The following is a 12660-nucleotide window of genomic DNA, read 5'->3' as shown; positions in this document are numbered from 1 at the left end:
TGAATTGACACAATAGGTGCGATCTAAACGGATGGCGGAGCCCCAAGCATTTCATAGCAAATGCTTGTGGCCCTATGCCATGCTTTGGATGGTTGGACCTTGGGTTATTGCAAAAGACCGCCTCGCTATCGGCGTGAGAAGGGAGCACCTCGTGTTGTCTCCAAGAGCCTGTTATCTCGTTGGGCTGTATTCTGGTTGAGCAAGACTAGATACATTACCACGTAGGCTTTATGATGAAATCATATGCTGAATAGTATTCAAAGTCTTTGAAATGCCTTGGCTTTTCCATCACCCAAAGCGTACCTGAAGATTCAATCACTAACATACATTGTTGATCGCATTAAATAAGCCGTCTTTGCTCACAGACCCAGTGCACATAGTTCCAGAGCTTGGAAAATGATCGATTCTCTCGTCCATCGCGACTCGGTGAATATGATTCATGAGCTGCAAAATAATAAGCTTTGAACCAAAGAAAAAGTGAAGGTCTTCTCATACCATATGACGATGCTTCGGCCGACGGCAGTTCTTGACTCTTGACGCCATCTGGCGCACCCTCAGGAATGTCATAGAGCCATCGTCTAACATTTCCGCAGCTGCTAGAATCACTGCTCGAAAGATTGCGTCGTGTGGTGGCTCTCAGACGTCGGGATTTTCCCCGGCTCTTTGAGGTTGTCGCCCGCCGCGACGGTCTAACGCGACCAAGGCGACGTTTTCGTAGGATATGATATTTCTTCCCTCGTAAGGATTCAACCGACCGTTTCACCCCAACTTGTTCCAAATAGGCATCAGAGCGAGCGATCCATGGCAGTTCGCTGTTCTCCTCTAACCAGGGAAGAAGGTTATCTTCCTCCCGTTTAGACCATGGTGTTGCACTGCGCGAGTACATGGTGATAATCTTGATCCCGATGGTTGGAGGCTGGTTATGACAACAAATAGAGGGCAGGTAGGTAGGCTTTGTTGAGCTTTAATCCTCTCGTTTCGCATCATCTAATGCCCGCTCTATTTAGCAACGGAGCGCCGCACAATTAGGTAATATATTCTAGCTGTTTGTTTTAGGTCAACGAAATTGATTGACAGAACCCGTTTCAACGTTGATAACACAAGTAATTCTCATCGTTGCTGAAAAGAACCGGGGGGACGTACTCCAAACGCCTTTGCGATGGAGGTGGAGAATGTAACGTTAGATATACTTTGAGGTCGAACCATGGGACTGAGAACAAATCATTTGTCAAGTTGATAATTGAACATCTCAACGGTGAAACGAAGAGTTTCAAGTTGGTGCCATTCGACTTCCTGCATACATGGCTCTGTGCCTTTGCTGTCCGATAGGACGAAGTGCACGTTGAGTTTGTGGGACCATCAACGTTGACCTGAGAAAACTTCAGACGGTCTTAAACTGATTACAACATGCGGTGCTGGAAATGGAAAGTTTGGAAAACCATGGGACTTTTGGCTAAAACTCAATGGGCAAGAGTTGTGAATTAAAAGCAAAAAGCAAAATACCGTAGCACAATTTAAAAATCTATATAATGGCCATCATCTGAACAACGTGAAACAAGAGCCACGCGACCTCTTCCCCGGTACTAGACGCCAACATGGGAGCAGTTCGAAAGTCTACGTATTCTGCACGACGGCCCGATTTTCGGAGACAACTACAACGTGCCCTGAGCCTGTCCTCTTTTGAAACAGAGGATACCCGTAGTGCGTCAAAGTCATCCGCTGGTGACACTACCGAGGACCAGCTATCAATTCACTCGGAGAACGATGGATCTAGCGTGCAAAGCGGCAGTGTTGGTCGTAACCACGAGGCCCAGATTGATCCTGCGTTGTTTTCGACTGCTCGGGATGTGGAAAAGATTGAAGGTCAGAGAGATCTTCCTGAAGATCGCGACCTGATTGCCTTGGAATGTGTTGCAGAGTGAGTGTCACAGCCGTGACCTTGGAATTACTTGCGCTAAGATTGCATTTGGCAAAGGCTAGATGTCCGAATGAAGTAAGCCGATCTGGGGTGCATTATCTGAGGGAATTTGTGCGCTAAATATTGACATAGGAATGTGGAATCCTCCATGAATAACCAAGAAAGCTTGAATGAAGTGGTCCGCGGTGATTTGGCGAACATCCTCAGTCGATTGGCTATTATGGAGGAGAAAATCAGCAAGGCTGACCCAAACGAGAGGCAGGCTTCGGAAAATCGTCAGACCGAGCGAAGACGGTTTTCGAGACGATAAACGAGACCTATTTCAGTCATCAGCCTTTTGCTGCTCCAGGGATTGATCTCAATAATGGTGACCTCGCTACTTTGTGATTATAAAGGACTATCATAAATTTTGGTTAAAAGACTGGTAAAAATCAACAGTTTAAGTGAATTGACGTTCTGAGTATGGCATTCGCCGATAGCTGATCTATAACAATATTGCGAACTCATGCACTGCATCTAGAACGCGAACCCTTGTAAAAAGGGGAAAGATGTGGTATCCGGAGAACGGCGAGAATTGGAACAGGATGAGTGAGGAAACTCTATACAGTACCATAAAACTTTTACGGGATCGTAGATCCCGGTCGATCATGATTACTGTCGAAAGTTTGAAAGTATTTCGGGCACTCTGCCAAGCGGGGAAGGCTAGACTTTGCCTATGATTTCTGTAAGTGCCGACCCACATTGTGCATCGAACGCTCTGAGGAGAATCTGTGAACCTTAATTCGGTGGGTCAGACTCAATTGAGTTTTTGGAGTCATTTAATACGAGGGCCAGACCGCGAACCTTGGTCGGCGGAGGCGCGGAACATCCTCTGGGTACGGCGGTGCGTAGCGGCCATTCTCCAGTGCATAATTATTAAGCAAGATTTACTGGCAGAATTTACGACCAAGTCACGTTTCTCCACAATTAAACTATGTACTTTCGAAGTAGCCACATAATCTCTCATAAGGGCTTATCAAATTCACGTTTACAATAATCTATCTAACTCATAAGGGCTTAGTTATGAGGCAGAATTAAGGCTAGCTTAGGAGGGGGGAAGGGGGTGGAAAAGGGAAGAAATAATCCTTAACGGAGGTAGAGGAGGCCAAGTATTAAGGAGAGAGAATGATCACATGACTAAGATTCAGGGATTTTCACGTGATTTTGCCTAAAAGGTAAGGTATCAGTAGAAGGGCGGACCCAGAGGCGGTCAATCATATACATGATTTAGCACCAGTCTTGCTTAATAATTATGCACTGGAGAATGGCCGCTACGCACCGCCGTACTCTGGGGAAGAAATTTGTCATTGCGGCGGAAGAGATCTAACCAAAGGCGAAAAAAGTACGGGCCTAGCGGACCCCTTTACCAATTTCCCCCCCGTGCGGCCCGAAGGGCAGGCTTTTTCAAACGTGGGGCGGTCCCCACAACCAGAATGTTATGCGTCATGCATTGCCTCTACAAAGCATAGTTCTAAAAGGACTGTGGTCTACGTAGATTTCTGATATTAGAACATGTCGGCTTTCTTCTAGATAAATCACATTCAACCTTTGGAAACTGACTCAACGGCAAAGATATAATCGCATCACAATTTTACCCATCCACCCTAAAGCAAGGGTGGTGTTTTAGTTTGTAGTTGTTGGCGCTGGCTGGGGCAGAATGGAATATTCGCCAAGCCCAGAAATTTCCGGCAGTGAAGTAGAAACTAGAGGCTCTTGCGCGCTGACTTGAGCAGGCCACGCTCCATACACCACTCCGGAACCTGGCAAATAGGTAGCCAGCTCTCGGTTTTGAATAGCTTCCACACTCCTCCAGAACTGCGTGGCAGCGGATACCAGGTCACCGTGTGCCTGGTACAACGCCGGCTGGATATCATTCCATGCCACTTGGCCCTGCATGGTGGAATTGAAAGACTCAAGCTGCTGTTGCAACTGACTAATCTCCATTTGTAATTCCTTTGCTTCGCCCAAGACTTTCTCGTTCTCCACCAGTACCTTTTTCAATTTGGCCATCTCTTCTGCCTTTTCCATTTGGAGCTGCTGAATTTTCTGGGTACTTTCAGTTCGCTCTCGGTCCTGGTCCTCCCAGACCTTGCAAAGCTCCTTCTGAAAATTGCTCGCCTGCTTCAAGCATTGTCTGTGAATTGATCGACTGTCTTGGCTGTCGTCTTCTCGAGGTCTTTTGTGTGGGGATGACAACTTGTAGTCAAGGTTAACATGGGATCAAATATTGTGAAAAGGGCGAGCAAAAGGCTGCTTTTAATTGAAGGATTCATGAAGCTGAAGAAACCTACCTGATCCGTAGCTGAGCGCTTGACTGATCGCAGTACACGGTGTTCAGCGGTGTCAGAGGCAGCCGATCGTCGGGAATGAGCTCTTGCTAATTCGCTTATGTTGCAGTCCGACTTTGATCTTGAGCTGCCGTTCTCACTTTGCATAGACTTAATGTTGGGTCGCATCGCGGAATTTCAGCCCAGGGACAATGGAAAGTTCGTGAGGAGGAGGAATAAAGACGATAGTTGCTCCCCTTAATGGGGAACTGATCGATTATATATAGGTGATCATGACACAGAATATGAAACATGAGGCGCCCCTGGCCAGAATTCGGGTCATACAAATGCTGAATTAACATCAAAATGTTGCGCCTTGGTGCCACAGAGACAAACTTACCGATGGCTAAGACGTTAGTGCAGAAGTTAAAATTGACTCTGGCTAGAGAGAAATGTGACCCGCCTGCAGAAACATACAACTTGGGGGAAAAGCATGCAAAATGCACACTACCGTTCTGAACCTGATGGGGAAAATCGCTACACCTCACTTTCATTATGCTCGAAATAAGCTTACAATATTAGTAAAATGACTCAATAAAATGACAAAGCCACAGCAAATGATCCCACTACAATGTGTCTCTGAACCACCCGAAATGTGGACCCTGGCGTTGAATTTGCCTAAATTCTTTGTAAGGTACAACAGGAACTGTTTCAGATCAATGCTACAACACCTCAAAGCTTAACGCCTACAGGCCATCTAGAGCATCTGCTAGATTTTGACTTTTGTATGGAGGTAAGATAATCAAAGGTATGAGGCTGCCCAAGCCTGTGCATCCGGTCACAATGTGATGATCGAGGGACCTGGCGTGGCGATAGAAATGAGGAACCTCTCTTAAATTTAGGAAATTCCGTAACAGCAACTGGATTTATCACAGAGCGTATTGCTAAGATTCGGTTCGTAAACTATTGAAATGCCGTAAAAGAATATTTCCTTAATTAACGTGCTGAGTTCACGTTAACGGGCATGACCATAGCAGCGCCTACGTAACCACAAACTGAAAGCCCCTGACCCGGGGTAAAAAGCTAGCTCACTCCATTTTGGCCAGTAAGAAATACATTTTACCGCAAGTTATTTTGCAGAGGTCGCCTGCTGCCTGGGTCTTGCTGGCTGTAAAGGACCAGAGTGGGTCAAAATGAAATGGCCTTCGTTCTAGAAGTTTCTTCCAGATAGCGGCCCCTCAAAGCCTAAAACTGTTAATAGGAACCAAATTGACTTGCCCTCTAGGCCATGTAATCTTTTTCAGTTACGAGATTTCCTTAGACAAAATGATTTGTTTCGGAGAGTCTGGGACGGCCATGACCAGGGTAGGAGTTACCCACTTTGAGAGACCGGAATAAGTAAGAGTCGTGCGTGCTTGACTTCTCAGGGCCCACCGGCATCATCCAAGATGTACAATTCCAAATTCAAAGCCGTTAATTCATGGGAATTGTGATGTAAAACAGCGTGTTCCATGGACCAGCTGTAGGGATTCGTACATGCATTACTTGTCCATTCCATTGTTGACTTCTGGGTTGTTGGAACAGGGGCATTTCCGCCCACAAACCTGCGAATACGATCACTGACAAATATAAGTCCAATGTTTGCTCACCCATGGATCTCTAGTAAAATAAGTTTTGTGGCTTTACTCGGACAATTCCTCATCATGGTCACCCAGCCCTTTTTCTCCAAACCAAAAACCCCTTAGACTCGAAGGAATTTTAACAAGTACTGATTCGCGGAGATTCGATAGGATGCTGAGTAAAATTAATCGTACTTATTCTCATTCATCTTGTCGTAAAGCGAAATCGCGCGAACCGAGTACATCATGACTTTTGAAGGTGAACTCCCATAGGATATTCTACAAATTGAATTCCATTCTTGTCTGATTATGTCACACAAGTAGGTATAATAATAATTAGGCCTGGACATGATATTTCACTTGATCTTGTTGGTCTCAGTTCACAGCCCTCGTCTTTTCATCCTCGTCCTACACTACCATGGACACAATCATTACCAACTTGCCGCCCAACGTGGGAGCCATCCTCATCGAGAATATCTCCATCATTCAAATTATATCCATGTTTTCCATCGGTGCCTACAACGCCCTGGAGACGGGAATTGCCGTGTTCGACTCGTTCAAACACTACCGCGGGCTGTATTTCTGGAGCATGCAGGTAGCATCATGGGGCATACTGGTCCATACGATCCCAGCTATGATACGATTTCTATCTTAGTCATCCAACCTAGCCATGTCAATTCCATTCATTTTGGGGTGGTATGCCATGGTGACTGGACAGGCCGTGGTACTCTATTCCCGCCTGAATGTGCTCGCGACTGACCCCATGAAGCTCCGCTGGGTGCTGTGGATGATTGTTATAAATTTTTTCGTACTGCATATTCCGATGACGGTACTCTTCTACGGTCTGAATAGTGGTCAAAGCGTGTTCGCTCGACCGGCAGCTATCTATGATCGGATCCAGGTGACCGGATTCTGTATGCAGGAATTCGTTCTCTCCGGGGTCTATATTCATCAAGCGCTGGAACAAAGGAGCATCAAGCGAGACCTACATCGCCAAGACGACCGGAAAATCATTCGTCATTTACTTTGGATTAATATTCTTGTTGTCCTGATGAATATACTGCTGCTCGTGGCCGAGTACAAGCTTCATTACATCGAAGTCAGCCTCAAAACCGTGGTTTATAGTATCAAGTTGAAGCTGGAATTCACGGTCTTGAATCGCCTGAGAAAGCTGGGATTTACATCACCTCCTCCTCTGGCTCATCAAATACCCGAATACGCCCGGCAAGAGAGCGACGTCAATCTGGTGGGACGATCACGCCTCCACTCACGCCAAGAATCCAACTCCGAATCAGTGCATACGGAGTGTGGGATCAAGGTGCCACCTCGTGTCTCGCAGCGACCTAGTATTCATGCCAATCATGAGGCCAAGTGCGATGCTCAATCTGACGATACGAGAGTCCGGGGTGCGATCCCGTCTTCAAATCAGTTGACGGCTCCCTCAGCCTGCTCCTCAGATCAGTTAACCACGTCCTTGTCTACTCTGGAGTTGAATCTTTCAAACTTTACGTCAAAATTTGACGTGTAGGTCTTGATTTAACGCAGTTAGAACTTTTCTCCGGGTGGAGACTCATAACCGAATGGGTCTCATGTTAGAAATTTGATTGAAGGATGCTCCTTATGCCAGGTATTTGACGCTACATTATATTAATTCTTATGGCATTGATCAACATGAACGAGGCGTTAGATCATGACTCATTCTCGAAATGGGTTTTCTACAACGCCTGGCGTATTGGATTCTGTGAAGATATATAGAAGCGGGGTTTGCCGAGTCTTACCCCGTTGATTCATCGGGATCGGAGCATACATAAAATAGCCGGGAAGTCCTTGGAGACAAAGTACATTTGTTTCTGTTGAGGTTTCAGCAGTCTTCGATACCACTGAGGCTTCCTTGATATATATCATGTGGCTGAGAACTTCTGTCGAATCTCAGTCTTCCCTGAGACACGCTAGGTTTGTATGGTAAAGCGGACATTTGGGAAGCGTGTAATAGCACGCTTCCACTCAGGGGTTATCTTAGTTTGATGACACCTTCAATATTATTCAATTGCTGGCATATGCCATTGCTCCTCCTAGATCCCATCCCTCATCTTCACAGTTTCTAACAATATGAATTCATCAGGGTACAGCCTGCTATAACTAGTAAAGATGAATCAAAGTCAAATTTCAAAAGTCGAATAACAGGCTGTGCTTGTCTTACAATCGGCGGTTCTTTTCCGGTACGCGAGAGTACGTCCGAATCATTTCAGCTATCCTCTGTCGTTGCTGCTTTTGTAAAACTTTCATGTGGAGTGGCGACAGGGACTGACAGTGAATGTGACTTGATTGTGAAGCTTTCTCGAAGAAAGCCATGTGGCATTCCTCCGCCTCATCGCAGTTGTCACCTGCATCGGGATAGGCAGAGAGCGTAGACACCCCCCAAAATGCCATATCCTGATTGACGGAGACCATAGCGTAATATTTTTGAGAACAGTCGAGATTAGCAAACGTGACAGATGTCCGGCTATTTGAAACCAATTGTTGTCGACAGCCACAGAGTGCCTTCTGATCCGGAAAGCAAACTAAGATAGAGTGATCAGCCATGGAGTCAACCATTGGTCAGGTGGAAACATGTGTCTCTTGGAGTACCTACCTGAGTGTCCATGAAATAGCGATGAATCGATAGCATCGCAGGTGTCTCCATGAAGCACGATATGATACTCGGGTTTAGAACGATGCGCAAAAACCCTGAATTCGGACCTTTTGGTCGTCCAGATGACTGACAGTTGAGCTTTTCCAGATTTGTCAATCGTCACGTAACGGGGCATATAGCGGAGACTGTTTCTCATACACCGAATAACCCAATTCTGAGTGGATCTCGGGAGAGGGAGTTGAGTGTGCATCACAATAAGTGCCTTCCGGCAGAGCTCTTCCAGAAGATGATCGCATAGGCCACTGGATCGGGGCAAATCCTCCTGCGCCAATTTCGACGCAGTGCAAGGAAAAATGCAATGCAGAATAACAGAGTTTTGCCAAATCGGGTCGACGTAAAGGATGTTATCGTCGGGGTGGTAACTTATTGGTACCAAGTCATTCCGTCTCTCCAAACGGATCTCCATATCAGGTGACAAACCGGAAAGGACAACCATGGTATGTAAAACCAAGCGTATCTGTCGCGTGGACACGTTATGGGGATCTATTGATTCGTCGCTTTGTTTCTTTGGCTTCCTGGGTGTCGATGTGGTTGAGATCTGACGGAGTCCACGAGAGGGTCTGGGAACTCGCTTGAGAGAAATATAGCATAATGATGGTTCCTGTCAGAGAAGCATGAGCTGAATGATTGACTAGATTACTCTAAGCCGTGATTGCAATCTCACCGTAAAGAACGCATTTTTTGGGCCGAAATGCTGTGCGATAGATAGGTGAAACGGATAGGTTAGGAGCAACATGACTGATGCACTCGGGGACCTTTTGATCAAAAGTTGCCACATTGATGATAGCTGATCTCGGTGTAGCGCTCCGAAAGACCGAAGAATGTTGATACGGCGGACTGAAATCGAGAACGGATGTTCCAGCCTGTCATTAATGGTGCCAACAAGATTGAAATGCACGACCACAGACACTGGGGGTGGGTACTTTGTCTCGGCTTACCTCGAGAATGGTCCTGGAATAGCAAGCGTTTTTCCGTGGCCTGGTTGGACTGAGTAATTCTTCGGGGCAGGATTCTCAAAGTATTTCGGAAAGACCCTTGCTTGTACCTGTTCATCCGGCAGAGAAGACCTTTCACTGGGTTGGAAATAGCGGCTTTTATGGAGAGGCGGTCGAAATAAATCATCATCTTCTGCTCTTGCGTGAACTGGTCGAGAGAAAGAAAAGGGTGTTCAGAGCGGCACACCATTCCTAAATCGTAACCCCTTAGAGCTCTATCACTGATCAATCGCTCCAAGTAGACCGTCATTTGGAACCTTCCGAGGATTGAACGATACATCCAATTTTGTGGTTGAGAATCGGTAAGGGGAGCACTCAAACTAAGGAGATTAATATGAGATTCAGTTATCCGGCTGCTCAGGGTCTTACCATATATCAAGAAAAGAAGACCGTGAATAACGAATAGGCCGAATTAATAATTCGTCCAATCCAACGCGTGATTGGAGATTTGCGGTATGTCTTGTCCACGGGGGGCAACAGTTTTCAGAGCCCATTCTGCCTGTCAAAGTTGAATCGGATAGAAGAGAGCTGAATATCACTTGATCACCTTATGTGTCGTGAAATTCCAGAGCAGGGTTCCTATAGGCGTCGGCTTTATCTAAGTTCCAGAAGTGCTGTGTAGGCGTGGGAATTCCGTCAGACAAGTGCGGTGAAAAGTTGTTCACCGCATCTTTCAAAGCCCGATCAGTGCCGTTGAGGAATAACAATGGTTTATCGCCGTTGAATGTCTGGGGCCGTCAACGTGCAAGAAGTACGACAGGGCCTTAATCCAAAGTGATCATAACCAAAAGCTGATTTGGAATTTCACGGGATAGCAGATTAGAGACGGTAAACCTCAACGGTGTGTACAAGACTGACTATTGCCCAGGAGAGCACTAAGTACGGACAACATCTCTCCTTTTCGCCGTTGCACCTATACGTTATTGTCGATTGCAATTTTCTAGGTGGGTTAAAAAGGCAAAAATGGTTCTTGGGAGACTCTAATTACAGGGATGCGGCTTGGATCAGTCTTCCATCTGCAGATCCTCTGGACTTTCGGTTGCTGTCTTCCCCGCTGTTACTTCCAAGACTTGAATTGCCTTAGCAATTCTGACTTGTGAACTCAATAGCTCGTTCCTCAAATTGCTGTTTTCGAATGTCGAATTTTCTAGCTCGTTGCGAGTGTGAGAGAGGGCTTGTTCTAGTCGGTTATTTTCGGCCTGTGACTGGTTCAGATGTTCATGAGCGCAGCTCAACTCTTCTTTCAGCTTGGAAATTGCAATTTCAAGCCGCAAAATCGTTTCTGTAAAAGAACTCGAACATGGTCCTGCGATCTGACCCTAGATTTTAAAGTGTTAGAGACCACGCTAACCACTCTGGAAGAATCTGGGCATGCCTCATTCGCTTTGTCCTTTGCCGTGCCCTTCAAGACCTGCACAGGCACCGCTTCCAGAGAGCGCCCCAACTCCTCACAGATGGATTGATAGAACCAAATGTTGCCGCTACTGAGACTTTTTTTCAAGAGTGCGGCACTCGTGCCCGTGGCTGACCAAGAGTAACCGTCACCTGGGAGGGGTTGCAACCGGACCTGGCCAGGTGCTATGGTGAGACCCAGTCGCTCATCCACGAAGAGGTTAGCAGTAATTTGAGAATCATCATGAGATCGAAGCTTACAGATGTGGGTGGACATGGCCTCGCGACACCTGATTCTCAAGAGTGCTCGCTTAGAACTACTGGCTCTAGTCATTTTGGCTTTCCGATGTAACTGATGCTGTCGATGGGTAGCAGGCAAGAGCAGCTGCAGGAACACATCATAGTTTTATAGAAGCTTGAAGCCATTAGATTGGCTCTAGATATGATAGTGGGCCTATAATCTTACCACTTACCATCGCTTTTCCTGTCCCAACCAACGTTTAACCGTTGAATACCCGTACTTTCCTGACTGTCGGGCTGAATGGCCCTCCGACCTGATGGCCCCTATCTCTAGGTAGCACACCTCGAATGAATGAGGGTAGTGTACCGCATAAAAGCCTGTAGCTCTCTGGTTTGAGACGCCATTTTTATTGCTGAAACACTCGCTATATGTCACAGTCAGAAATGATATTTGGTAGAATTGGAAGCAAACAATTCAAGCTTAGCCAGGTTGGGTGGTTTCATGTCTCTCGAATATATATAGCCAGATAATTTCACCTTCGTCTCTTCGCTATTGATTCAAGTCGTGATGTCTCCCAGTACTCGCCAGGCGCTTCGAAAGAGCCCAAATAATATGTCCGACCCGGAGAAAGTCCCGCTACTGGAGCCATCCAATAACGTGAAGGAACTGGAAGCAACCGGAGATGAAAACCTTCAGAGTCGGTATCGGAACAATGGACGTGACTCCAAGTCTTCCTACTCAAACACTCAGACGATAATTCGAATGCGCCTTCGTCCAGGGCCGAATGGGCCACGTCTCTCCTTTCTGACCATCTCTAAGGAAGGGACTAAGAAGAAAAGTGGATTTCAAAAGATCCGCAGTCACGTCGAAAATACGAATCCCGAAGAAAAACGACACGATTGGATGAGACGACTGCGCCCAAAGCCTCATCGCTGCGCCAGCTAGCGACCGACGTCTCCCTCGACACACAGTCTATCCTCTCTTTGAGTTTGGATGTATTACAGAAGATAGTTTGTGTTGGTATGTGTACACAGTTAAGACAGTTTATGCTTCTAAGCAAAAGTTGATTGATTCGTATAGGATAGATGTGTCTTCCAAGTCCTCATCCAATGCCCCTGAATCCATGCGGCGGGAGCCGCAGCTAGTAAGATTACGTACAACATGTCTGTCTTTGCTTATTCTGACGGGAGGATATGCCCGACAGTTTGGAATGGTCGATTCGACCCATATGATAAATATGATTGGATTGCTAGTCTGGAATTCTAGAAAAGCTCTTATGATTTGTGTAGGTCATGTTTTGAAGCTAGCTAAATTGGAATCATTGCTTGCGCCATGACTACCTTGCTTTCATCTTGAATAAATGTGTGTTGCTCTACAGTTTTTAACATGCTGAGCGGCCAGATTCTGCACTTTTTCCTTTGCAAAGATCCATAGGACGACTTTGTGAAATTCATGACAAAATATGAAAGTGATCACGATGTATATCAAGGTGGGCAA

The 12660-nt window shown here is 46.2% G+C and overlaps 6 protein-coding genes across 6 annotated transcripts; 3 read left to right on the top strand and 3 right to left on the bottom strand.

Moving 5' to 3' along the window:
- Positions 1 to 340: 340 nt before the first annotated feature.
- Positions 341 to 886, bottom strand: N7473_001651 (uncharacterized protein; the record flags this gene model as incomplete). Its single annotated transcript, XM_057147591.1, has 2 exons — positions 341 to 444; positions 496 to 886. The coding sequence occupies 2 exons, from the start codon at positions 884 to 886 to the stop codon at positions 341 to 343; spliced, it is 495 nt and encodes a 164-aa protein (XP_057011245.1).
- A 709-nt stretch (positions 887 to 1595) lies between these two features.
- On the top strand, positions 1596 to 2228 carry N7473_001650 (uncharacterized protein; the record flags this gene model as incomplete). The annotated part of the gene is made up of 3 exons (XM_057147590.1): positions 1596 to 1918; positions 1976 to 1993; positions 2051 to 2228. 3 exons carry the CDS (start codon positions 1596 to 1598, stop codon positions 2226 to 2228), a joined length of 519 nt encoding a protein of 172 aa, XP_057011244.1.
- A 1352-nt stretch (positions 2229 to 3580) lies between these two features.
- N7473_001649 (uncharacterized protein) lies at positions 3581 to 4413 on the bottom strand (the record flags this gene model as incomplete). Its single annotated transcript, XM_057147589.1, has 2 exons — positions 3581 to 4153; positions 4249 to 4413. The coding sequence occupies 2 exons, from the start codon at positions 4411 to 4413 to the stop codon at positions 3581 to 3583; spliced, it is 738 nt and encodes a 245-aa protein (XP_057011243.1).
- A 1848-nt stretch (positions 4414 to 6261) lies between these two features.
- On the top strand, positions 6262 to 7371 carry N7473_001648 (uncharacterized protein; the record flags this gene model as incomplete). Its single annotated transcript, XM_057147588.1, has 2 exons — positions 6262 to 6438; positions 6499 to 7371. 2 exons carry the CDS (start codon positions 6262 to 6264, stop codon positions 7369 to 7371), a joined length of 1050 nt encoding a protein of 349 aa, XP_057011242.1.
- Positions 7372 to 10534: 3163 nt separating this feature from the next.
- On the bottom strand, positions 10535 to 11199 carry N7473_001647 (uncharacterized protein; the record flags this gene model as incomplete). Its single annotated transcript, XM_057147587.1, has 2 exons — positions 10535 to 10843; positions 10882 to 11199. The coding sequence occupies 2 exons, from the start codon at positions 11197 to 11199 to the stop codon at positions 10535 to 10537; spliced, it is 627 nt and encodes a 208-aa protein (XP_057011241.1).
- Positions 11200 to 11730: 531 nt separating this feature from the next.
- N7473_001646 (uncharacterized protein) lies at positions 11731 to 12108 on the top strand (the record flags this gene model as incomplete). Its single annotated transcript, XM_057147586.1, has 1 exon — positions 11731 to 12108. One exon carries the CDS (start codon positions 11731 to 11733, stop codon positions 12106 to 12108), a length of 378 nt encoding a protein of 125 aa, XP_057011240.1.
- Between the last annotated feature and the right edge of the window lie 552 nt (positions 12109 to 12660).

This window comes from Penicillium subrubescens (genome assembly GCF_028828155.1).
Source record: "Penicillium subrubescens strain IBT 31985 chromosome Unknown utg000002l_segment0_segment0, whole genome shotgun sequence".
NCBI classification, from domain to species: Eukaryota; Fungi; Ascomycota; class Eurotiomycetes; order Eurotiales; family Aspergillaceae; genus Penicillium; species Penicillium subrubescens.
The sequence above is the reverse complement of the archived record's forward strand: the minus strand, read 5'-3'. Positions and strand labels throughout refer to the sequence as shown.